The following is a 22546-nucleotide window of genomic DNA, read 5'->3' as shown; positions in this document are numbered from 1 at the left end:
TGCAGGTAGTTCTTCCTGCTTAAGGTTCCAAGTCTGAGTGGAACCATTTAATTTGTAGTAAGATGGTGTAATTAATTTCTCATCTTCTGATTTTAAACATTTATTGTTCTGAAAAATGCTGAAGGGATTTTCTGGATTCTTCTCCAGCTTCTTGTTTCATCTCAACCTTATTTGAACATGTCTGATATTAATTTGTAAAATGTTCAGGGTGCAGCATAATACTATTTGCAGTGTTATAGTTGCATTTGGAATAGAGATATGTGTAGTAAGGTAAGCAGCCTCCTTCTTTCTCTCCTCCGTAGAGACTTGGTGCCACTTCACAACGCCTGTTCCTATGGTCATTACGAAGTAACAGAGCTTCTAGTAAAGGTTGGTCTTTGAACAGATTGTATTGCTTAATACTAAATAAGAACAGTTTATAATAGACTAATGCAAGTTGCCTATTTTTTTATTTTGTACTTAGATTTACAAAACTTAAAGAATGCTAGATTGCTTTTGCTCTACGTGTTAGTGACTAAGCTGGAGTTACAGAATCTTCTGCTTGCAAGGAAGCTTTTTCCTTATAAATGTGCTTTCTGTTTTTAACTCTCTCTGCTCCAAAGTTGAATGTTTTTGTACCACCAGGTAAGTTCTTCTTATCTCAAACTTCCCACCCTCACCTTAAAAAAAAAAAAAAAAAAAAAAACCCAAAAAATCCAAAATCTGAGCAATATTTTGAGTTTGACAGTAGAAAAATATTTTAGAGGACAGAATATTCGTAGGTTTTTGAAAAGAATGCTGGTAACATTTTAACATTAGAGAGTAACCAAGCTTTTGAGGGAAAGAACTTTACAACATCAATTCTGATGCTGAATTGTAGCTTTCACCCCAAAGAAAGAAAAATGTGTCTGTTTTCCCAACGTCATTGAACTCTCAGAACTGGAGTGACTTACCTGAATTATGTTAATCTTGAAGATGCACAGTAAACTAGTGGCTCAAAGATGTGGCCTGCAAAATATCTGTGAGTGTTGTCCACCAAGAGACACTTGAACTGTGCCTGTTCTGAGCTGCTACAGCATATCATGATCATTATAACAGCTAGGGGTGTTTAGTTAGCTAACTGTAGATGTTTGTGTGCTCAGGGGACAGCTGCTGTTGCTCTATCCTGTATGTCTCAGTCACCACTAATTCCATGTGTCTTTTTATTTGTTTAGCAAAAAATAAATACAAAAATATTGAAATAACCATATATTTTAGTACGTATAAACAGTCAAGATCCTTTTGTTTTTTATTGCAGAGGCCAATTGTAAAGTGAATCTTTACAGTTGTGGTACTAGTCAAAAAAATATAAAAGAGCAACCTTCTTGCCTAGACACTACTGTGTGTCTTAACTTTTAGGCTAGAGTAGTGTTCCTTGTTGGATTTCAGCTCCAGTGAATCTTGGATTATGTTTTGCAAAGTGCTGCAGCTTTAAAAGGAGCAATGAGAAAGAGCATGTCCTATCAGACATGCTTACAGACAGAACCCAAGGGCCATGCAGAGTGTTACTGGAGAAGAATTATGCAGATATTAAACATCCAAGACTGCGACTTGCAGAACCTTGTACTTAAATATTTTTATTTTAAGTTAACTTTGAGTGGCTATCTCCTTCTAGGTATCTTGGCATTCATACATCGAAACGTATTCACAGAACATGTATTTATGTCAGTGCAGCTGTTCACTCTAGTCTTCTAGAGCAACAAGAAATGGCAGCTTGTTCAAGGATGATTTGGAGTATGTTAATTAGGCTCTTTCTGGTTTGAACTGTAGCAGGGCTACATTTCCTTTTAGAGATGATGGAGATAGGTGACTCTCTTCAGGCTATCTTCGGCTTCCTTGAATGTACCTGTGAGATGCTAGAGGATTAAAAACTGCAGTCTGTTAAAAGTTATATTGGAAATGAATCTCTGGAGAATATCTTGGATACAGTTTGCATACAAACATTGATTTTTGTTTTAACAGTCTACTGCATTAAAACTAATGAAAAATGTCTTTTTCTAATGAACTGTTATTGATATTGCATCTTTTTTACCCCTTTCCCTTTCAAGCATGGAGCATGTGTTAATGCAATGGATCTGTGGCAATTCACCCCTCTGCATGAAGCAGCCTCTAAGAACAGGGTGGAAGTGTGTTCTCTTTTGTTAAGTTATGGTGCTGACCCAACACTGTTGAACTGTCACAACAAAAGCACCATTGATTTGGCTCCAACACCCCAATTAAAAGAACGATTAGCATGTGAGTATGAAGTGAGATCAGTTCTACAGTTATGGATTGTAATGTGTACTTAGGTTCCCTAGAGAGGGACCTGCCAGAAATCAGATTTGGAAATTTCTAAGCAGTTGTGCAATGTTGGACAGGAAAATTCACTGTTTATAATATGAGATTATGCTAGATTTTCTAAATGTAGACATTTAAAATAAATTAATTTTCAGTTTTATTGTCATGTGGTTGTGATGGGTTTTGTTGCTTTTCTTCTCTGAATACGAATTTTCCCTCACGACCTTACTGGTACACGTCCATTTTCCATACTTACTCCTGTCATTGCATCAAGACTGTTGAAATACTAATTTTTATTCCACTGTGCTTTGAAGAAGAGAAAAAAACATAACTGTTTAGAATACCAAATATGTTTGAATATGCCACTCTCACTGAAAATTCAAAGTGATGAAAGGTATTGATTTTTGTCAAGCAAACTTAAGGAGTTGAAAAGAATGCCCTCAAATTCTGTCCTTGAGTCAAACAATAACTTTCTCGGATGTATACAAAAATGATCAGTAAATAACTGCATTAGACTTTGTGTCAGCATCTAGAAATGGTTTTCTGAAGAGGAGTGGAACCAACAACAGTGGTGAGTGAAACAGATCTTGTTCAGCCAGTTTGGATGTCTCTGGCTTTGGTGTAGAAACAAAGTACATTCTTGTAGTGTTTTGACCTAGCTAATAAGTTCTGACAAATTATGTGAAAGCGTAAGTCTGATTTGGAAATGTCTGTGCTGTGATTTGCTGAATAAAATTAATATTTTTATCTGACTGAAATAAACAGTCCTTTTGATCCTTCTTGAGTTAAGGAGTATAACTTTCTGGTATGTATTTATTTCTTCTTTTAAAGATGAATTCAAAGGTCACTCGCTGCTACAGGCTGCAAGAGAATCAGATGTAGCTCGTATAAAGAAACATCTTTCTTTGGAGACGGTGAACTTCAAGCATCCTCAGACACATGAGACAGCATTGGTAATATCTCAGGATTCATTAATTATTTTGCATATATTATGGCTGATATTTGGGAACTAAAAATTTCAGTGTTAAACAGTGGAATTCAGACCAACTCGGAATATCCCATGTCTAGTTAAACAGATAACATCAATTATTATTTTCCTCTTAAGGTTAACGTTAAGACTAATTAATCTAAATTGCCCGTTTCATTTAGGTTGTCTAAATTACTGTTTTTCTGTAGAATAGTCTAGTTTTAAGCAGCAGCAAGTTATGCATATTAGCCTCGTTTGTAAAGCTTGACGATTTTCAGCAATTTTTAGAGAGGGAGCTCTGGAAAATACCAGAATAAATCCAAAAGCCCCGGTGTAATCTTGCAAATTAATAACCTTCTGCATGGGGGGGGCAGGGATTCTATTGACTTTGTACACAAGCAGCTCTTAACTGTCAGCTGATCGACAAGCAGTGAAACCTGGCTAGTTGTTAATGCTACAGTTTTTAATGTTCTCAGCACTGTGCTGCGGCATCTCCATATCCTAAGAGAAAGCAAGTATGTGAATTGCTGCTGAGGAAAGGAGCCAACATCAATGAAAAAAACAAAAGAGTGAGTGGTTACAAATTAATACTTCTAAGCTTTTATTTGGAAGATATTGCAAAATACATTTTGAATATTTTATTTTTTTTTAAGCTTCTTGACTCCTCTGCATGTGGCATCAGAAAAGGCTCATAATGATGTTGTTGAAGTAGTTGTGAAACATGAAGCTAAGGTATGAGTTATTATTCGTACTTTTGTTTGTTCAGCTATGCCTACTCTTTAGGTTTTTGTACCATGAGAATGGACAGCTGAGTAGATAGGCTTCTCTAAAATCATTCAGTTTGGAAGGTTGAGTTTTATAAACTTAAAACATAGGTCATCAGTCTGTCAGTCCAGCCCTATACATTGAGATATCATCATTGTTTCGGTCCTGTTTTATAAGAGGTGTGAATGTTAACTTAAGGCTTGTAGTGTGTCTTATTTGATGCTTCGTTGTCCAGCAATAGTAACGAAGTGCTTAAGAGAAAGAAAAGAAAAAAAAATGGTCAAGGATATATGTAAACAACAAGAAGCTGGACTGAACTTTAAAACATATAGACTTTACATGATGTATCCAGTAAAAATAACAATGAAGGCAAAATCTTAAATCATAACACAGTGTTTACTTGAAATACACAGTGTTGAGTTGAAATTTCAACAAAAAGAAAAAGTGGAAGGGGGATATTTTCTGTAATGCTTGAATCCTCCAAAATTACAAGTTGAATCTCTCTTGTCCTGGAAGTTTGATACAGCCCAACTACTGTGAATTTTGCAAAGTGGTGATCAAAACCAGAGGAACAGTAGGTAATACACGTAACCTTTGGGTGCAGAGTTTTGAATTGTTAAGTACACGTTGACTGAAACACATAGAAAGTCCTTAATCTGACAGACCACAATAAGCCAATGTATGTAAAAGCTGTTCTACGTGTGGACACCGAGGATTTGTGCTACCATGAGCAAAATTATGGCCTACTTTTGTACCTGATAAAACTGCTGTAACTGTTTATTTATGCTGGATTATTTGCATGCCTCTGAAAGGGGGGTATTCTTCCTCAATAAGTGTAGCTGTAACTTTACGAGCTGCTTTTCTTTATATTTTATCTTTTGAGATGTCATGACCTTTGGAAATCCAGTGAATATTTTTTTTTAATTAAAGTAAAAGGAATACTTGTGAAACTCTCCCAGTCAGCAATGAAAACAGCTTTGATATTAAGTTTTAATGGTGGTATTTCTTTGCGTTATGTTTAGGTTAATGCATTAGATAACCTTGGCCAGACCTCTCTTCATAGAGCAGCACATTGCGGTCATCTTCAGACGTGCAGGTTGCTGTTGAGTTCTGGATGTGATCCTTCCATTGTGTCTCTGCAGGGCTTTACAGCCTTACAAATGGGGACTGAAAGTGTACAACAGCTACTACAAGGTATAATTGATCTACTCAAGATCACTGTGGTACTTCATTTTACTTACCATTTCAAGTAATGTCAAGAAATAGTAGGAAACCAAACAACCAAAAAAAAAAAATAGTAGTATTTTCTACAAAAGACAGTACTGGGTGGTGCAGTTCTTATTCCATAACTCACTCTAGGTGTAGTTAAGCTCTTATCATTTACTCTCTAGTATTCAGCTACAAAAATTGTCAGAGATGAGCAGAATGTTTTATAGAATAACCATCTGGAATAATTTTGGAAAAATCTTGATGTAGGGAATGGGGAATCTGGTAAGGAGAAAATGAGTTTAAAAATGAAAAAATAGCTGCTTTGCATTTGTGAGCAGAGGCAATGGGGTACGTGGATTTTCAAAAGTAAGGTTAGCACATTGTGCACATAGGTAAGCTTCTTAATGTAGTTTAATTCTGAAACTGAAATAAGAATATTTAGTTGGTTCCAAAAGGATAGGAAGCATGTTCCTAAAGGCAACTTTGCAAACACCTTTTGAGCTAATAGCTACAGTTGTAGAGAGTAAGAAAAGGCAAAACTTGTCTATAATTGGTTAACTTATTAAAAGTAAAATCCCTGAAATAGATGTTTTCCTGTCTTAGCAAGTTCTTTCAACTACTTACCTGTCACGCAACCTCTTTTATTTTGCAGAAGGTATCCCGTTAGGTAATTCTGATGCAGATCGACAGTTGCTGGAGGCTGCAAAGGCTGGAGATGTGGATACTGTAAAAGTAAGCTTAAACCTGTCCTGAAAATAAGAGGAAATTAGATGCTAAGCTATGGTTTCTCAGAACAAGCAACCAAACAGCCCTTCACTGACTGCTTTAGGATTGTGATCCCTGTCCTAAAACCTTTGTATTGCACAAATATTAATGGCAAAGTGTAGCGTTCACCTCCTCCAGAAGTTGGTCTTATATAAGACACGTAAATAAGAAGTCACAGATGCAGATTTGGGAGGAGGGAGTATTTTTTTAATTTTTCTTTTTTCCTTGGGACACAATTGTGAAAAATAAAGGCTTTATGTAAAAACAAATGAAGAAATAAATTCTTTTTTTAATGAAATCAATTTTTCAAAATTATGCATGGATAACACTATTTATGACTAAATTAATCAAATTCTACATATAGTGATGTGTGTTTTGGGGATTTCGCAGAAACTATGTACAGTGCAAAGTGTGAACTGCAGAGATATTGAAGGACGTCAGTCTACACCACTTCATTTTGCAGCTGGATATAACAGGGTGTCTGTTGTTGAATATCTTCTTCAGCATGGAGCCGATGTACATGCAAAAGATAAGGGGTAAGTAGTCAAATATGTATTTTCTTGCCAATTGTAATTGCTGATGTCTGTCAGCTTTTGAGTATTGCTAGCTGATAAGCATCCAGTCTTTCTTCAGACACTCAATTTTTTTATTTTCATGGAAAATTCTGTTAGAATGAAGCTGTTGAGAATATCCAGACTAGATAACTTCAGACTAGAGCATCAAGGACTTCTCTGGCCCAGTGTTTTCACGTCTCTTCAGTGCCACTGCCAATTGCATTTTTACCACTTTTGTGGTAGATAGTCCTACTGTATTAGACTACTGTGGAAAATTTTATATATATATATATTTGGTTTTGTTATGGTTTGATTGTTGAAAATGCACTGTGTTTTATGTTTATATTGCTTTGTGAAAACAGACCAAATTTTTAAAGAGAATTTTTTTTTTTAATTGTTTCCAGAGGACTTGTCCCTTTACATAATGCTTGTTCGTATGGTCACTATGAAGTTGCAGAACTGTTGGTTAAACACGGTGCAGTTGTCAACGTAGCTGACTTGTGGAAATTCACTCCCTTGCATGAAGCTGCAGCAAAAGGAAAATACGAGATTTGCAAGCTCCTGTTACAGGTATTACATATGCTGGGGAGAGGTTACTTTCTTTTCTTTCTTGTTCAATCTAAAGTATTACTTGATTTCTTTGAGAAATTGGTTTGTGTTTTGCGGGTTCTGAATGGTTCTAGTTCACTGTATGTGTTCACTCAGACACATACTACTAGCAACTATGTGGACCTTTCTTACACAGTAAATGGAAGGTGCTCTCTGAAGGATTTGAGTATGTGTCGGAGTATTTGCTCAGTAAGGCATAAGGTGCCTAAGATGCAATATGTTTTTTCTACTTAATTCCTTACCACCTATTTCTGATGTGCACAGCATGGAGCTGACCCTACAAAGAAAAACAGAGATGGAAATACTCCTCTGGACCTTGTTAAAGATGGTGATACTGATATTCAAGACCTACTTAGAGGTGATGCAGCTCTACTAGATGCTGCAAAGAAAGGTTGTTTGGCCCGAGTCAAAAAGCTGTGTTCACCTGACAATGTCAACTGTCGGGACACACAAGGACGGCATTCAACACCACTACATTTAGCAGGTCAGTGTTTTCAGTAACTGGTTTGATCAGAGTTAATATTTACTGTGGCTGAACTTTCGATGTCTAAACAAGTTTAAAGTGTAGCCTCAAGCTAGCTGTTTCCATATTTTCTTTTTTAAAAAAGCATTTTATTCATATTAATCTTACATTCCTCTTCTAAACTGTTTAGTGAATTTCATTTCCTACTCTGTCCAGCCAAATAGGATCTTTAATTGTTTATTGACAGAAGTTTTGAAACCGAATATTCTTAAATAGGATCATTCTGTCTTCAGTAATAGATAGTACATTGTCTTTGCTGGGATTGTAAACTTTCAAACAATGTAAGGGAATTATTACTTCTCTGTTGCCTGTTCAGGATGTTGTTTTAACATGGTCTATTTATTCTGTCCTTTTACAACCTCTCAGCTGGTTACAACAATTTGGAGGTTGCAGAGTACCTGTTACAGCATGGAGCAGATGTGAATGCACAGGATAAAGGAGGTTTAATACCTCTGCATAATGCAGCATCTTATGGGGTAAATATCTCAAACTTTCCCAATAGTCTTTAGAAAGCTTTCGCCATTGAGCTGTAAAGTCATCGTATTGGTAAAACACAAAAAATAGTTCAGTCATAGTCAACTTGTTGTATAAGTGTAGTCTCTGGAATTTGTAAAATCATGTTTGAAGTTTACAGAATTGAGTTTTCTGAACATGAACGCTTAGAAAGCTGTCTGCCTGAAAGGTGTTCCATGAAATGCATTTCCTTACCTGTGCCAGTCAAATCTTATCAACAAGATCTCATTTGTACTTACTTGGCTGGTATTGATACACTAATTGTTTATGTAGAATTCCTGGATCTTTGTGCTTGGATCAAGTCTTTAATCAAAACAGTTGAAACATTTTTCAAATTCAGATATTTTTTCTTTGGATTCCCCTGGATTCGGGAATCTGTTGTAGTCTGTCCTTTTTTCACAAGAGAAGGAATCTTATCTTTTCACTGTGTGTTAGAGGTGAGGAAGAAAACACCTTGGTTTAATAGTTTTAAAAATATACTTCAGAAGTAAATGTATTATAAGAAAATTCAGAATTAATGTTACAGAGAAGGATTGGTAGTAGTTCTGAATTAGATTAATACTCTGTGTTACCTTGGAATTTAACAGGTGTTTTTCTTTTCCAGCATGTTGATGTAGCGGCTTTACTTATAAAGTATAATGCATGTGTGAATGCTACAGACAAATGGGCTTTCACACCTCTGCATGAAGCAGCCCAGAAAGGAAGGACACAGCTTTGTGCCTTGTTACTGGCACATGGGGCTGATCCTACTCTGAAAAACCAGGAAGGACAAACACCATTGGACCTGGTCACTGTAAGTGATAGGGCTCTTCTTGAGACGTGTAGTTGTCTGCTGTTTGTGGCAGCTCACTTATAAACTCTCCATTAAAAAAAAATATATGTAGTAATGCAGCAACTTCTGCAAAAGTTTAGATACTGCATTTTCTCTGGTGTTTATAGAGATATATAGTTTCTCAGGTGCCTGGTAAGGAAAGTTGGTGAAGTTTTTATAAACTTTCTTTAAATATTTCCTTGTTCAAGACATCTTATTTCAAGATAGAGTGGGAAAACAAAACATCAGCAAAAGAAATTCATGCTTATGATTTAGTGTTTTTAATTCAGTACTTACAGTTTGACAGATACATTTTGTTGCCACAATTTTTGTAAGCAAACTTTCTAGCAACATAAATTTAGGAAACTCTCAGGCTGTTAAGATTTTAGATGGGTTTTTTTTGTAAGTATTATAATACAATTCAAAGCTACACCCAGAGTAACTTATTTTGTTTCATAAATTCTAGTTGCCAGTAGAAGCTGGTCATTTTTCCCCTAGGAAATTAATTCCATTCATCTGTCCCTGAAGTTTTTTAGAAATATTGAAGTCGTCTTTTTTTTTTTTTTAATCTTATTACTGTTTTTATTTGTAAGCATTTTGTGGTTTCATGTATGCTGTGTTGGCATTAAAGGCCATTTGTCAACTCTGTTGCAAAATGCATATTTTTCCAATAGGTGTTTATTTTGCATATATTTAAGAAATCTGGAATAATGATAATGTATTCTAGGAAAAAAAAAACCAAAAACATTGTATGGAAATGTTCCTCTGTTTTAATAATTTGTTTTCTGCTATTTAGGCAGATGATGTCAGCGCATTATTGACAGCAGCGATGCCTCCGTCCGCCTTACCCACTTGCTACAAACCTCAGGTTATAAGCGTGTCTCAGACTACAGGTTCTACAGCTGATTCCTTGTCTGTTCCATCCAGTCCATCCAGTCTGTCTGCTGCAAGTAGTCTTGACAACTTGTCTGGTAGTTTTTCAGAACTACCTTCTGTTGTTGGTACAAACAGTGCAGAAGGAGCTACTGTTCTGGAGAAAAAAGAAGGTGAGGCTTCTCAGTTAGAAATTAACAGAATTTTCTATCGTATAATAAGAAGGATACACAAGTGTGAAGTTTCCAACATATGCCCACAGTTAATCTGACGTATGCAGTATCCCTGTTTCTTAGGAAGTGATGAATGAGGAACAGGAGTCTAAAAGTCTTGACTTTTACTTTGCTTATAGACTTGACTTGACTTGTGCTTTAGTCTAAAAGTGCTTTCCCCTTACGGAATCTTTGCTGTAAAGAACCAAGATGGTAAATGGTGTTTTAAAAGAGAAGTCAGATGAAATTTGGCTCCAAACCAAGCAGCATTTTACTACAAACTTCATCTAGTTTCTGAGAGGCTAATCTTAGATCAGATATCTTGGAAAAGTTACTGAAGACTGAGAGTTTGTTTCTGTCATTATTGTCACAGACAGTGTGAGATGTATATACTTTATTTTACAATACACCTATCAGTGTTCATTGCAAACTTTTATTCTTTCTTCTTACCCAGTTTCAGGTGTAGATTTTAGCATAAATCAGTTTGTGCGGAACCTTGGCCTTGAACATCTAATTGACATATTTGAGAGAGAGCAGGTAAGTAGCTGTATTTATTTCCAGATACTCAGCTAGAAAGCAAGGGAGTAAGTACTGTCCGTTTAGAATAATGTAATGAAACAGATTTAAAATGAGTGAATGTCGAAATTACTAGACTGAAGTAGAAAGGAGTATAACTGGATTTTTTTTAATCAATATATTTTATTTATATATTAAAATATATTAAAAAAACCTGGGAGCAATAATGTCCATCTGTGTTTGAGAGTGTAGGCATGTTTCCTTTCAAGGAGTATAAATGGTGAAGCGAATAAGTAATAGGTGTTGATTTGAAATTTCTGGGTTTGTTTCTGTTGGCTTGAATCATCTAGAAAATTGTATTTCTCAATTGGAAATATGATCCTTGCAAGCAGTAAGAGTTACACAATTGTAATTTTAGTTGTAGCATATTTTTTAAAGACAAAAGTTCAAAGAAAGCAGTTGAGTATAAGTACAAGAATAATGTACTAAAATTTCCAATGTTCATTTATTTTTGTACTTTTTATCTGGACTACTGTGTGGTGTATTTTCACCACCCTTGGCAGCTGTTCTGTTCTGTTTATGCTGTTGTACAAAAAATGATGTTGCCTTCATTATAGATAACACTGGATGTATTGGTTGAAATGGGACACAAAGAATTGAAGGAAATTGGAATTAATGCTTATGGCCACAGGCATAAAATTATTAAAGGAGTTGAAAGGCTAATTTCTGGACAGCAAGGTATTTACTTGTTTCAAATTATTATGTAACATGGCCTTTATCTAATCCATTTTTATAAATGCTTTATATTATTCCAAATTGTTTCATTAAGAATTGATAATGAAACTTGTCCTAGGAAATGGCACTTGAAATTATAAGAATGTCTTCTGACTTGAAACATGAGTGCTTATGTTTGTGCTGTGAATTACTGTAAATCTTGTCTTCTTTCCATTCTCAAACTTATTTATATATTTTCTTAGTGGTCGCTGTTTTGTTTTTGCTTAGGTAAAGCGTAGCTCTAGTGCAAAATGATTGTAAGCTTTTTGAGATAGGAAGTATTTGTTTTCATCAGAGCACTCTAGGGAGCAGAGCATGCTCTGTTCATGGATTGGGGCCCATGATGTACTGTTCAATTGGATTCTGCCAAAGAATACTCCGTTTGCTCCCTCAAAATGCCAGCTGGAATTCTTATCTAAACTCTTTAAAAATACACTTGTGTGCTTCCAGTGAACCAAAATTAACATAATTGCTTTGTTTAACAGCTTCAGCTTGTATTGAGGTTTATGCTAAAACCTCTTTATTTGTGTATCACTGTTGATAACGGCACAGTGCTGGGAATAGTACACTTCATTTAACTATGACTGCATAAGAGACAAAAAAGCCCAAACCTGTTTTTCCTCCTTGTCTCACTGAAACATCGCTTATTGTTTTGCTGTGTTTTGTAGAAATTGAATGAATTATTTAGAATTGGTAGGATTTTTTCTCTCTTGAGACACTGTCTGAATTCTCCTTCTAAAGTCTGTACTTTGTAGTAATGACAATCACTGTCTCAAGCTCCAAGTTATTTTTTGCTACTTAAAACAGTATTATCCAACCCTTAAGGTAGTACATTTCTTAGCAATTAAGTATTTAAGCAAATCTTTATATTTTTTTCTTAGTTGTCAGATTGATTTTGGCAGATTCATTGAATACTTTTGGATAGAAGTTACTTTTAAGGTGTCATTTCAGCTCATGTCCTGTTAGAGTTCTAAGTTTGCACAACCAGTAATCATATGCTGGTTTTGCCTTCCGGGTAGGACTGATGTATTTTGAACTTATGTGAGTTTGTACATATTTTAATACGTTTGTGCATATTTTAATATGTTTGTTTATAGAGAGAATGTCAAACATCTAAATCCTTCACCACTTCCACCCCATTATTTCTAGACTCTTTCTGTCTTGTCATAAAAGGCCTGACATTTTCACTTGTAACATTAACTACAGATATAAGTGCTTAAACTGAATCTTTCAACAACTCTTAATTTTTTTTCTAGGGTAGGGAGGATTGTTGTAGTCTGGTTGTTTTGTTAATTTTTATGTCTTCCCTTGTGCTTTTGCACTCAAGTATGTTTGCATTGGTATTTTGCCATCTCTTCCTGAACACAATATAGCCATTATTTCAAGGTTAGAAGGATTTTTGTGAACGAGCTTTATTTGGGTGCTTTCCTGTGAGAGTTTCTTCATCCTGAACACTCTATTCTGGTTGCACACTGCAAACATGAGGCTCCTGACTGTACTTTTCCTTTTCACCACGTTTTTATCTTTCTAGGGAGATTGACAGACCCAGCGTCTAACTCTGATTCCCTGCTAGTTGTCAGGGAAGTTGTCTAGTAATTGCATTCCCATTACTTGCAAATAGCATATAGTGTATTTCTGGTAATGTGTGGATAGAAGTTATAAACAGATGCTGAAAAAGTTTGTTTGAAACTGAGATTATTTGAGAGATCGCACTGACGTGCAAAAATGTATGTGGCTGATGGAAGGCAGTTAAAGTCATTGATAAGCTAATAAGGCAGGCAGAGATTATCTCTTCATCTTATAACTGAGTTTTGAAAAAATGGTCCCTTTAAAAAGAAAAATCTCTTACTGGTAATCATTCCAAATCAGCAGTCCTAAAGCAAGTTATGAAATTGTTGTTTTGTTATATTCACAGGACTTAATCCATACCTGACTCTAAATACTTCTGGTAGTGGAACAATTCTCATAGATCTTTCCACTGAAGACAAGGAGTTTCAATCAGTAGAAGAGGAGGTATGCATTTTTTCAGTGTCTCAGTATTTTTATTGTTTCTACTAAAGAAGTAGGTGAAGAAGTATTGCTAGACAGTTTAACAGTGCAGTAAACATCTCTAAGCCTAAGAAAAACATGGAATAAGATACTTCAGATTTCCAGTTTTAACTGCACCACTTATAATCTGTGTTCATGATGTCTGTAATTTCTTGTCTTGCTTACGTTGTTATTGCTTGTAGTATTTTTAAGACTTGCACTCTGTAGATAAGCTCTTTGATATAATGTATAAATTCTGTGCTACCAGTTAGCATACCGTACTTACCTTTAGCATTCTAAGCTTGTCTGTTAAACACAGTTTTAAGTCACTTCCTTCCAAAGTGTCATAATCACACAAGACAAATTTTGAAGAAACAGTATTCTAAAATTGGTGACAGTCTTTCTCAATTTGAAAAATAGACCGCGAACTATTCAAGATGTGTTTTTTTAAAAAATTAAGCCTGTTCGTGTGCGTCCACAAAATTTGCCATTACTTCGCATATAGTCATTGCCTAAAAATGTCTTGTATTACTTTTTTTTTAAAGACTGAATTAGTTCTTTTGACAGTGGGAAGAATGTGTTTTGAATGTGTTCTGAAACAAATTGACCCTCCTTAAAATTCTCAATCTTCAGATGCAGAGTACTGTCCGAGAGCATAGAGATGGAGGACATGCTGGTGGAGTCTTCAATAGATACAACATCTTAAAGGTAGCTGTTGTATTTTTATCGTCAATGGTTACGCCTTTACAGTTTTCACTGAAAATAAAATATCCATAAAATGTTCCACATTTGTTGAGTTCCATAATATGTTAAGTGCCATTCTGAGACATGCACTGGAAAAGGATCATCTTCTAGGGCAACTCAAAGAATAAGATTAGATGGAAAAACTGCATATGGGTTATAGTAATTAATAAATTTTTATGAGAAATTGAAATAGAATGTCCTCAGAGAAAAATGCAGAATGTTTGAAGAAAAATAAGGCCTTACAGGAAACAAAAGGTTTCTGAGGGAACAGCAGGGGAAAAAACAGTAAAATTGAAAGCAAAACCCTTGAAGCATGGAAGTAAAAGTACCTATTTGGGCTTGATTTAGTGCCGTAGGAGCTTAAAACGCCAGGCAGTAGGCAACCGTGCTTTAAATAATTTAGTGGAATTTTGAGTTGCATTCATATTTGGGTTTTGCCCTGGAAAAATTGTCTTTAAAAATTGTCATTAATTTTCATTAAAATTATAGAGATTTTGATTTGCAAGTAAGCATTACTAAGTTTTATTCTGAAGTGAAGTTAATTTCCCCAGTAGAATTTATATGCTATATCTACACACACAGGGCTTTGCAAATGCCCAACAGATACTTTGTAAATACCCCTGCAGAGTGTATTTCATTTACTTTCTTTTAAAAGTGTTCTAGAAATCTTCATGGAAGATGCTTCTTAATTTACTGGGTGATGTTTTTACTAGCTATTTGGCATCAAACTGTTTGGAGTGATACTCACATAGAATTGTGACTAAGCCTGCTAAATTTAAATTCAGAAGTATTTCTCAACAGATACATAAAATTAGTTGATTCTTAATTAAGCACAGAATTATGATTTACTTGTGCTATAAATAATTTGTTTCATTGAGTTCTGAGGAAAGCATTCTTGTTTAAGTGGCAGTCTTAAACGTAGTGTGGTGTAGCTGCTGTAAGCTAAACATGTGTCAAGTAAAATAAACAGAATTTTTCAGTTTCAGGGCAGAACTTACATTTTGACTGTTTCAGATTCAGAAAGTGTGCAACAAAAAACTATGGGAAAGATATACTCACAGGAGGAAAGAGGTCTCTGAAGAGAATCATAACCATGCTAATGAAAGGATGCTGTTTCATGGTGAGATATTGAAATGGACCTTATGAACTCATTTCACCACAACACTCTTTATTGGAGGGTTTATGCTGGCTCATACAATGTAATTTTTCTCACTGGAAACAGGTTCTAGGTTTTCCATGAATTTTATCTGAGCAAGTGTTTGTGTATGTCGTGATGGGGTCATATAACACTCTGTGTCTTTCCTTGTCTTTCCTCGTCTCTCCTCTAAAAGGGACTTCAAAGTTCTAATTGTGAACACTTCAGCAAGTATGAATTGAGATTAAGGGTGTGCCTTCTCCTTGGTTAAGTTTGTAATTCTGTTTTATTGACTGCATGACCAAATGATTAAGGGTCAACCAAGTTTTCTTGGGTTTATATTTTGGTAAGTTAGTTCTTGTTCCTAACTCCAGTGACAATAGCTTATAATTAGTAAACTAAAGCAAACTGAAAGCTCTCCTCTGCACAAATATGTAACTTGTCCTGACAGTCACATTAAGCCAGTTCATAGTACATCCTTACAACAAAAACTACATAGTTCCCAGCATAATACATTACTGTTGGAAGCAGCAGTAACACAATAATTAACAGCTTGCCCAGACTTGTGGATATTGTAATCCTGGCTTTTAACTTTGGTCTGTACCCCTATAAGAGGAAATGGTCTCTTAATGGAATGACCTGTCTTTAATGGGAAGTTTTTTAAATTACTTGTACAATAACAACATTTTCCCTGTAACAAATAATTAAAACCTTATAAATGTTCTTTTTTTCTCTTTTTTTTTTTTGAAGTTAAGAAGTGTTAGGAAGAAGACAGGGTTCGTGTAGCAGTGCATTCAGTGAGTCTTGTTTAAAATGAAGCTCTGCCAACGGAAGTGCAGATGCATAGATACTTCTCTTGAAGCAAGAGCCCTCAGATATTATCCTTTGTAAATCTTTGTTTAAAACATACACTTACCAGCTACTGTCATTTGTATAATACCTCTAGTAAATTGGCTGCGTAAATCTGAGGTCACTATTGCTGGAGATTGATTTCCTTGTGTAGGTGTGTAGAAAAACTGTACCTAAAAAAAGCTGGGAATGGATGATTGAATTCTGACACATAAAAAAATCAGTATACTGTATTTTTAACATTTTACTTCCTTTCTCTTAGGCTCCCCATTTGTAAATGCAATCATTCACAAGGGCTTTGATGAGAGACATGCCTACATAGGTGGCATGTTTGGAGCTGGGATTTATTTTGCTGAAAATTCTTCTAAAAGCAATCAGTATGTGTATGGAATTGGAGGTGGCACCGGATGTCCAATTCACAAGGATAGATCTTGTTACGTTTGCCACAGGTAAGTCATTCAAAATAATCTGATTTTTGCCTTTGTGGATTGTGTTATAGACCATCAAGTCTTCAGTCTCTCTCTGAAGAAAGATTTACTTAGTAACCAAACCTCCACAGCACTCTGGTGAGCTGAGCCCAATAGAGACTTTCAGAAAACTTTGATATTTAAGTCTTAATGAACCTTTAACCATCTTCAGTGCATTTAACCCCGTCTTCAGTGCATTTAACCAAACCTCTGCCCTTCGCTAGCTTGGGTAGCCAGAGAGTGAGGAGGATCTGCTAGATGCTTTTGTGAAAGATGCAACAATATGAGAGTTTACTCCATTGCCTGTTACAGAGAAAGGAGAAAATCGGTGATATTTAAATGCCGTATTTCTTTTAGGAGGATGTAGTTTGTAACAGTCAGCCCCCACCTCACTGCTACTTCACACACTGAAATATACAATTGGATTTGTGGGCTCTGATGCTAACTGAGCTCGTAACAGGTGTACTGCAGAAAATTGGATTTATATCTTTTACTGACACTATCAGTTCAGAATAAAGTTACTCTTACGTCATGGAGTTGTTAATTGTGGTAGTGGCCATCATTTCAGACAGATTATTTGTGTGTTTGAGTGCACAGTGTTTTGCATTGGTATATCAGGGATAAGGTCATTCTTCTAATTTCCTTCATTGAGCCTCTGCCCCTTCTCATGTTGCTAACTTCTCTGGCACTCTCAAATAAAGAGAATAATCTTCTAGTGTTGCAGAGGATGACAGAGTCCTGTCATCTTTCTAAAGTTTTAATTAAGAGGTTTTTTTAATTTGTCTTGGGTGAATAGTTAGAAGAGCAGAAGTTTTGTCTGAGCAAAATGGTACATAACATTGGTCTACAAATATGCTGAGATTCTATTGCCATTGCAGTAATACGTATGTAAAGAAATAAGTACCCTTGTGCTGCCTGACAAATGCTACTGTGACATATTTTGTGTTGACTTAGAGCTTGCACTTGGCCTTGATGGTGATTTGTCTGATGATACAAACCTAGTGTTGGAACACAAGTGAATTACATATTTAGTATGAGGGAGGAGGCACCCTTGGAAAGTGTGTTTTTAAAAAACAAAACAAATAAAACAGGAAAAGGTAGTGACAACCTTTGAGTGCATTGTTAAGCAAGCTGTTTCCAGCAATTGAGATAAACATTTCTTGATGTTAGTACCAAACCTTTCCTCAGGCTAAAGAGCTTTTCTAAAGAGAACAAAAACTTTTTTCCTTCAAAACAGAACTTCAGAATTCTGTGAACTGCAAAGTGTAGTGGAAGTACTTCGAAGTTCCACTGTTCTCCTCAATTAGAAGTTTCAAATAACAAAGATTAGTCTTTTTGAATCTTCACAAATGTTTTGTATTCATGGTCCTTTTTCCCTTTTAATACAGGCAATTGCTGTTTTGTCGTGTAACACTGGGCAAGTCCTTCCTGCAGTTTAGTGCAATGAAAATGGCTCATTCTCCCCCAGGACATCACTCAGTTACTGGGCGACCCAGCGTAAATGGATTAGCATTGGCTGAATATGTCATTTACAGAGGGGAGCAGGTAAATAGCTTTTTGGTTTGGGTTTTCAGACTTTTTTTTTTTTAAAGGCATGAAAGGTGTTGAGGTTTTACTTACTTCTGAAGTGCTTTTGTCTTGAAACAGACTCCAGCTGTGGTTGCAGGTGAGAAGGTTGATGCCTGAATGCTCCAGTCATTTTACCATTGTCATTTTGCATTTTTTCTTTGGCATTAGTGCTTTCCTCTCTAGCAAATATTCTGAATTTATCCAGATAATGAAATGCTAATAAAGACTGTGCATGTCACTCTTTCAGGCTTATCCAGAATACTTGATTACTTATCAGATTATGAAACCTGAAGTCACCACTGAAGCTTAAGACAAATTACTTCTGGGAAACCATCAGACTTTGGATGTGAAGATACTAGTGGCTGCCATCCTGTTAATTACAATGAGTTGTTGAAAACCTTTATCCACAGGTGGTGTGGTAGCAAATGTGAACAAAATATACCAGTTTTGACTTGATAAAGCTTTAATAATGTACAGTATGTTTTTCTAAAATTTCAGAAATGTCCTCTTTTTCAGCACTTTAACAGATACCATTCCAGGCACAAACTGGGGTTTGGCTGTACTAAAATATAAACAAAAATTAACTTGAAACAATGGTTTTATACAATACTGCATTGAAATTTAGCAGAAAATTTAATGCTCTATACAGGAACTCATTTTACTAATACTGTGTTCTTTAAAACACTGCATTTACACTGAAAATGTTTTCATTTGTAAAACTGTAAATAAGAGCTTTTGTATTAGCCTGGTATTTATTTACATTGCTTTGTAATATAAGTGTCTTAGAACTGCAACCTTTTACAAAATGTTTTTTCCAGATGTTGCTTCATTCATCTGTGTTTTCTCATGCATGATAGATTCTAAAAGCCAATTTTTTTTTCAGGGTTTATTACTTATTTGTAAGGGAGAAAGCAGATTTTATCTGAAGAGGTTTAGAAATATCCAACTTTAGATTGAATATGCAAATTTTTGTTCTGTATTTTTATTTATGAAATATACATTCCTGAGTGATGGGCTATGGAAAAAGAATGTTCCACCTGAATGCTGAAGTGGTTTTCCACCCTACTTCCTAGAGTTGCATATTTTATTTCTGTAAAATGTCTTCTGAATTTTTTTATTTAACTATAGGTATAGCTAACCTGTATCTTCACTTCAAGGCTAGTAGACCTTGCAAGTTACAGTTTTAGTAAATTATTTTCTCAAAATGTAGTTGGAAAATTAACCTCAAGGAGGTCTTTCTTGAGTTCCTCTTGCTTAAATTTAAGCAAGGAAGTTAAGTAGTTTATTCCTAATATGAGGGCAATTAACTTGGCCTTTTCTGTATGTTTCTTTTGGTAAATTAAGCTACCTGTTGATGCCCTCAGATTGTGATTATTGCGAGGTGGAAATGTTGAAAACCATCCTGTCATCTCCTGTGTTTCTTCCATGTTAATATTCAAGCTGTAATTGAAGCAGGTGCGTAGAAATGTATTTATCTGCAGTGTTCTTAGCTGAGTGGAACTGGTCGAAGTGCAAGGTTCTGCTCCCCGTGCTCGGCTGGCTGGGCAAGGACTGGGTAGGTGGGGTGAGCAGCTCTTCTACAACAGCAGCTGCCTTTAGTAGCCCTGATAATCAAGGCTGCTTGTGTGGAGGAAGAGTACAAGAGGTACAACCCCCTGTTCAAGTCTCATTTGGGGTTGCTGAGTGCACTAGTCGGTTCAGTCAGCCCTGTTGTAGCTCTCTTGTGTATTCTGCTTCTCTTCCATCTGCATCTTTTACCTACATATTTCAAAAATATGTATATACAAATTATAGTTCATTTGGGGTTAGAGTGGCTAGGCATATGTTTTAGTTGTTTTATATTTCCACATACAGGACACGGTCCCAGAAGACAATTTGTTTGCAGGGCATGTTATCATGCCATGGTTTTAAATGTAGTAACTGATCAAGATAATTGTCTTGCTAAAGTGGTGGTTATGTGATTATGCTCTATGTAAAAAATGTATTGAACCTTACCCAGTTACGTGGGGAATCTGAATAAGATTGCATAACTCTTGCAGAAAGTAATATTGGCAATGAATAAAAAGGCTTTGATTTTTAGGTACTTTTCTCCCAGCATGTTGCCTGTTCCGTAGGTATAGTAATGCTGGAATTGGTGTTCATGCAAAATCGTTAAATATGTTTAAAACTCTTTTGTTATTGCTAAAATGCTTCATTCTCTATGAATGATCACTTAATGTCTTGTTAAATATTGTGGTATGATAGCATTTTAAGTGGTACCACAATGTTGGATTTGTCCGTTTGGGGATTTTTTGAGCTGTTTTTTTGCATGACATACCTTGCACTCTGAAGGTGGAAGCTGTAATGGTTTCATAATACTGACTATTGAGGTGAACATTTAATCTCTTGTGCAATTGGTTCTGCTTTACTCATCTTGAAGTGTCTTTACATGCACTGTATAACATTCCATATCCATTTAACACTAAATAAATATAAATCACTGGTTTTCTGGTAGCATGGGAGTAATTACAGACATAGTATGTCGGCCCCCTGTTTCAAGTGTAAGCATGCACAATACTATATCAAACTACGTCGGTGGAGGGGAAATTAATTGCATTAAATAGAAGAGCTTTTAATGTGGGTGAAAAACTGTAAATACCGTGGAAACTTGTAGTTTGGTTTATAGCTAACAGCTTTAGCTACCAGTGAAAGTGTTTTAATAATAAATCTTGAAGTAAGCTTCAGTTTATGCATTTGAAACTCCATTATATGGTCCAAAGCATGAAAAGGAAACAGCCCTCCTTGGTTTTCTAAAATGAGAAGTAACCTCGAGAGTCTTACCTTTCAGGTAACTGCATAGGTAACAGTATGATACATACATGAGCAACAACAAAAGTACTGCTTAGGTTACATGCAGTATCACATTAAGAAATAATTTTATTTCAGTAGGACCACTTACATGGTAGGAGGTTTCCAAACCAGATTTGTATAGATGTTTTTAATAGAAATGAGCACTAGAGGGCAGGAAAGCAAATGTTTGCTAAGATTGAAGGTGATTAAAATCTTTAAAAGTATCTTGGGAACACTACTTCTGGTAAAATTGCTTCTGAAAATTCCACTTATTGAGGTTGTAAAAGATTAGAATTAAGTAATTAGTATAAAAAGAACTGCTGCCGCTAAGCAAATAGAAAATTTTAGGGTTTTTTTCTTTAAACCTTTACTCATAACTTAGACCTTAGTTCTTAGAAATTAATAAATAATTTAGCCAGACTGTTCTGTCATGTATAACTGAGAAGTTTATCTGTACCATGTACATTGGCACTAATTTTGAATGGAAGTAAGTGTGTATAAAAGGAGTTGCTGCTATCTTTTCTACCCTGAACGAGCTCATTGAACAGCATGCTGTGTGTACACGTGTGTACAAGTACCCACTCACTCACACACACACTCTCATACTCACTTCTTTTGCCAGGAAGCTGGGAAATAGTGACTTGTCCAGCAGACACCTTTGTCAGTGAGAGTGCTGCAGCCTAAGAGATGTTTCCCTCCATCTCCTGAACTTAATGTAATAAAATAGTTTTTTGCTGTGGAAACAATAGAATCCTGGGAGTGTCTTGGCTTCTGCTGTCTAGTAAAAAAAAGTATAAAGGCTTGGTTTGTACTCACCTAATGCAACAGTGCAGCAAAGACTGCTTTCTCGCCCTCAGTGAACTGGAAAACCAGACTGCCTGAAGTCTGCCCCTCTGTGGTTCTTGGAGCTGTGCTTTTCCTGCACCACTGAAGCTGCAGCAGGTGGAGATGGTGTCTGTGAGGGAGGTGCTATAGTTGAGGGTCTGGAGGGAGAGGTGTGCCTCTCTTTGCCCCTCTCCAGTGAGCATAAGAATAGGTACTTCTCAGAGTATCAAGGGTTTTCTTCCCTCTGCCTGTGGCTCACTAGATCAGAAAAAGCTTCAGGCAGGCGTAACAGAAGGTAAGACAAAAAGAAAAAGCATGTAGATAACTGGTTTGAAGTTAATATGTTCTACCCTGAGTAGGGGTAAGGTTGGTAACTGACAGAAGACAAGACAGGAAGGGAGAGATAAAAGAACTAATAATGACCTGTTAAGAAATGTAAGTTCTACCAAGCCCTGAAAAGTTATGGTAGGAATAACTAATATAATTATTAGGAATGGCCAAGGTAATCATGGCACATAAACTTTTCCCACTTACGCTGGGAATAATTTCTGCCTATTTTAAGTTAAAATAGCAAATGAGTGTTGACAGGTAAACATTACAGGGATTTCAAAATAGCCCCTCTTGAGTACATGTTGAGGAGGGGAAAGCTGCAGCCAGTTCAAAACACTTGACACTAGACTTGGGAAATACTGCATGAAAGTGAAAGAAATTGGA

At 35.8% G+C, this 22546-nt stretch overlaps 1 protein-coding gene across 1 annotated transcript in view; it reads left to right on the top strand.

Annotated features, from left to right (window-relative positions):
* TNKS2 (tankyrase 2) overlaps positions 1-22283 on the top strand; it is a 31520-nt gene extending 9237 nt beyond the window's left edge. The window contains exons 7-27 of the mRNA XM_054071563.1: positions 303-369; positions 2067-2253; positions 3127-3248; positions 3739-3827; positions 3913-3994; positions 5050-5221; positions 5889-5968; positions 6392-6537; positions 6960-7125; positions 7429-7648; positions 8054-8163; positions 8805-8993; positions 9808-10057; positions 10551-10633; positions 11230-11350; positions 13302-13399; positions 14048-14122; positions 15173-15278; positions 16405-16591; positions 17998-18154; positions 18426-22283. Of these exons, the coding sequence (XP_053927538.1) occupies positions 303-369; positions 2067-2253; positions 3127-3248; positions 3739-3827; positions 3913-3994; positions 5050-5221; positions 5889-5968; positions 6392-6537; positions 6960-7125; positions 7429-7648; positions 8054-8163; positions 8805-8993; positions 9808-10057; positions 10551-10633; positions 11230-11350; positions 13302-13399; positions 14048-14122; positions 15173-15278; positions 16405-16591; positions 17998-18154; positions 18426-18488 (2770 nt within the window). The 3' untranslated portion in view covers positions 18489-22283. The remainder of the gene's footprint in view (positions 1-302; positions 370-2066; positions 2254-3126; positions 3249-3738; positions 3828-3912; positions 3995-5049; positions 5222-5888; positions 5969-6391; positions 6538-6959; positions 7126-7428; positions 7649-8053; positions 8164-8804; positions 8994-9807; positions 10058-10550; positions 10634-11229; positions 11351-13301; positions 13400-14047; positions 14123-15172; positions 15279-16404; positions 16592-17997; positions 18155-18425) is intronic.
* The last annotated feature ends 263 nt before the right edge of the window (positions 22284-22546 follow it).

Source organism: Cuculus canorus, chromosome 7 (assembly GCF_017976375.1).
Source record: "Cuculus canorus isolate bCucCan1 chromosome 7, bCucCan1.pri, whole genome shotgun sequence".
NCBI lineage: Eukaryota > Metazoa > Chordata > Aves > Cuculiformes > Cuculidae > Cuculus > Cuculus canorus.
The sequence above is the reverse complement of the archived record's forward strand: the minus strand, read 5'-3'. Positions and strand labels throughout refer to the sequence as shown.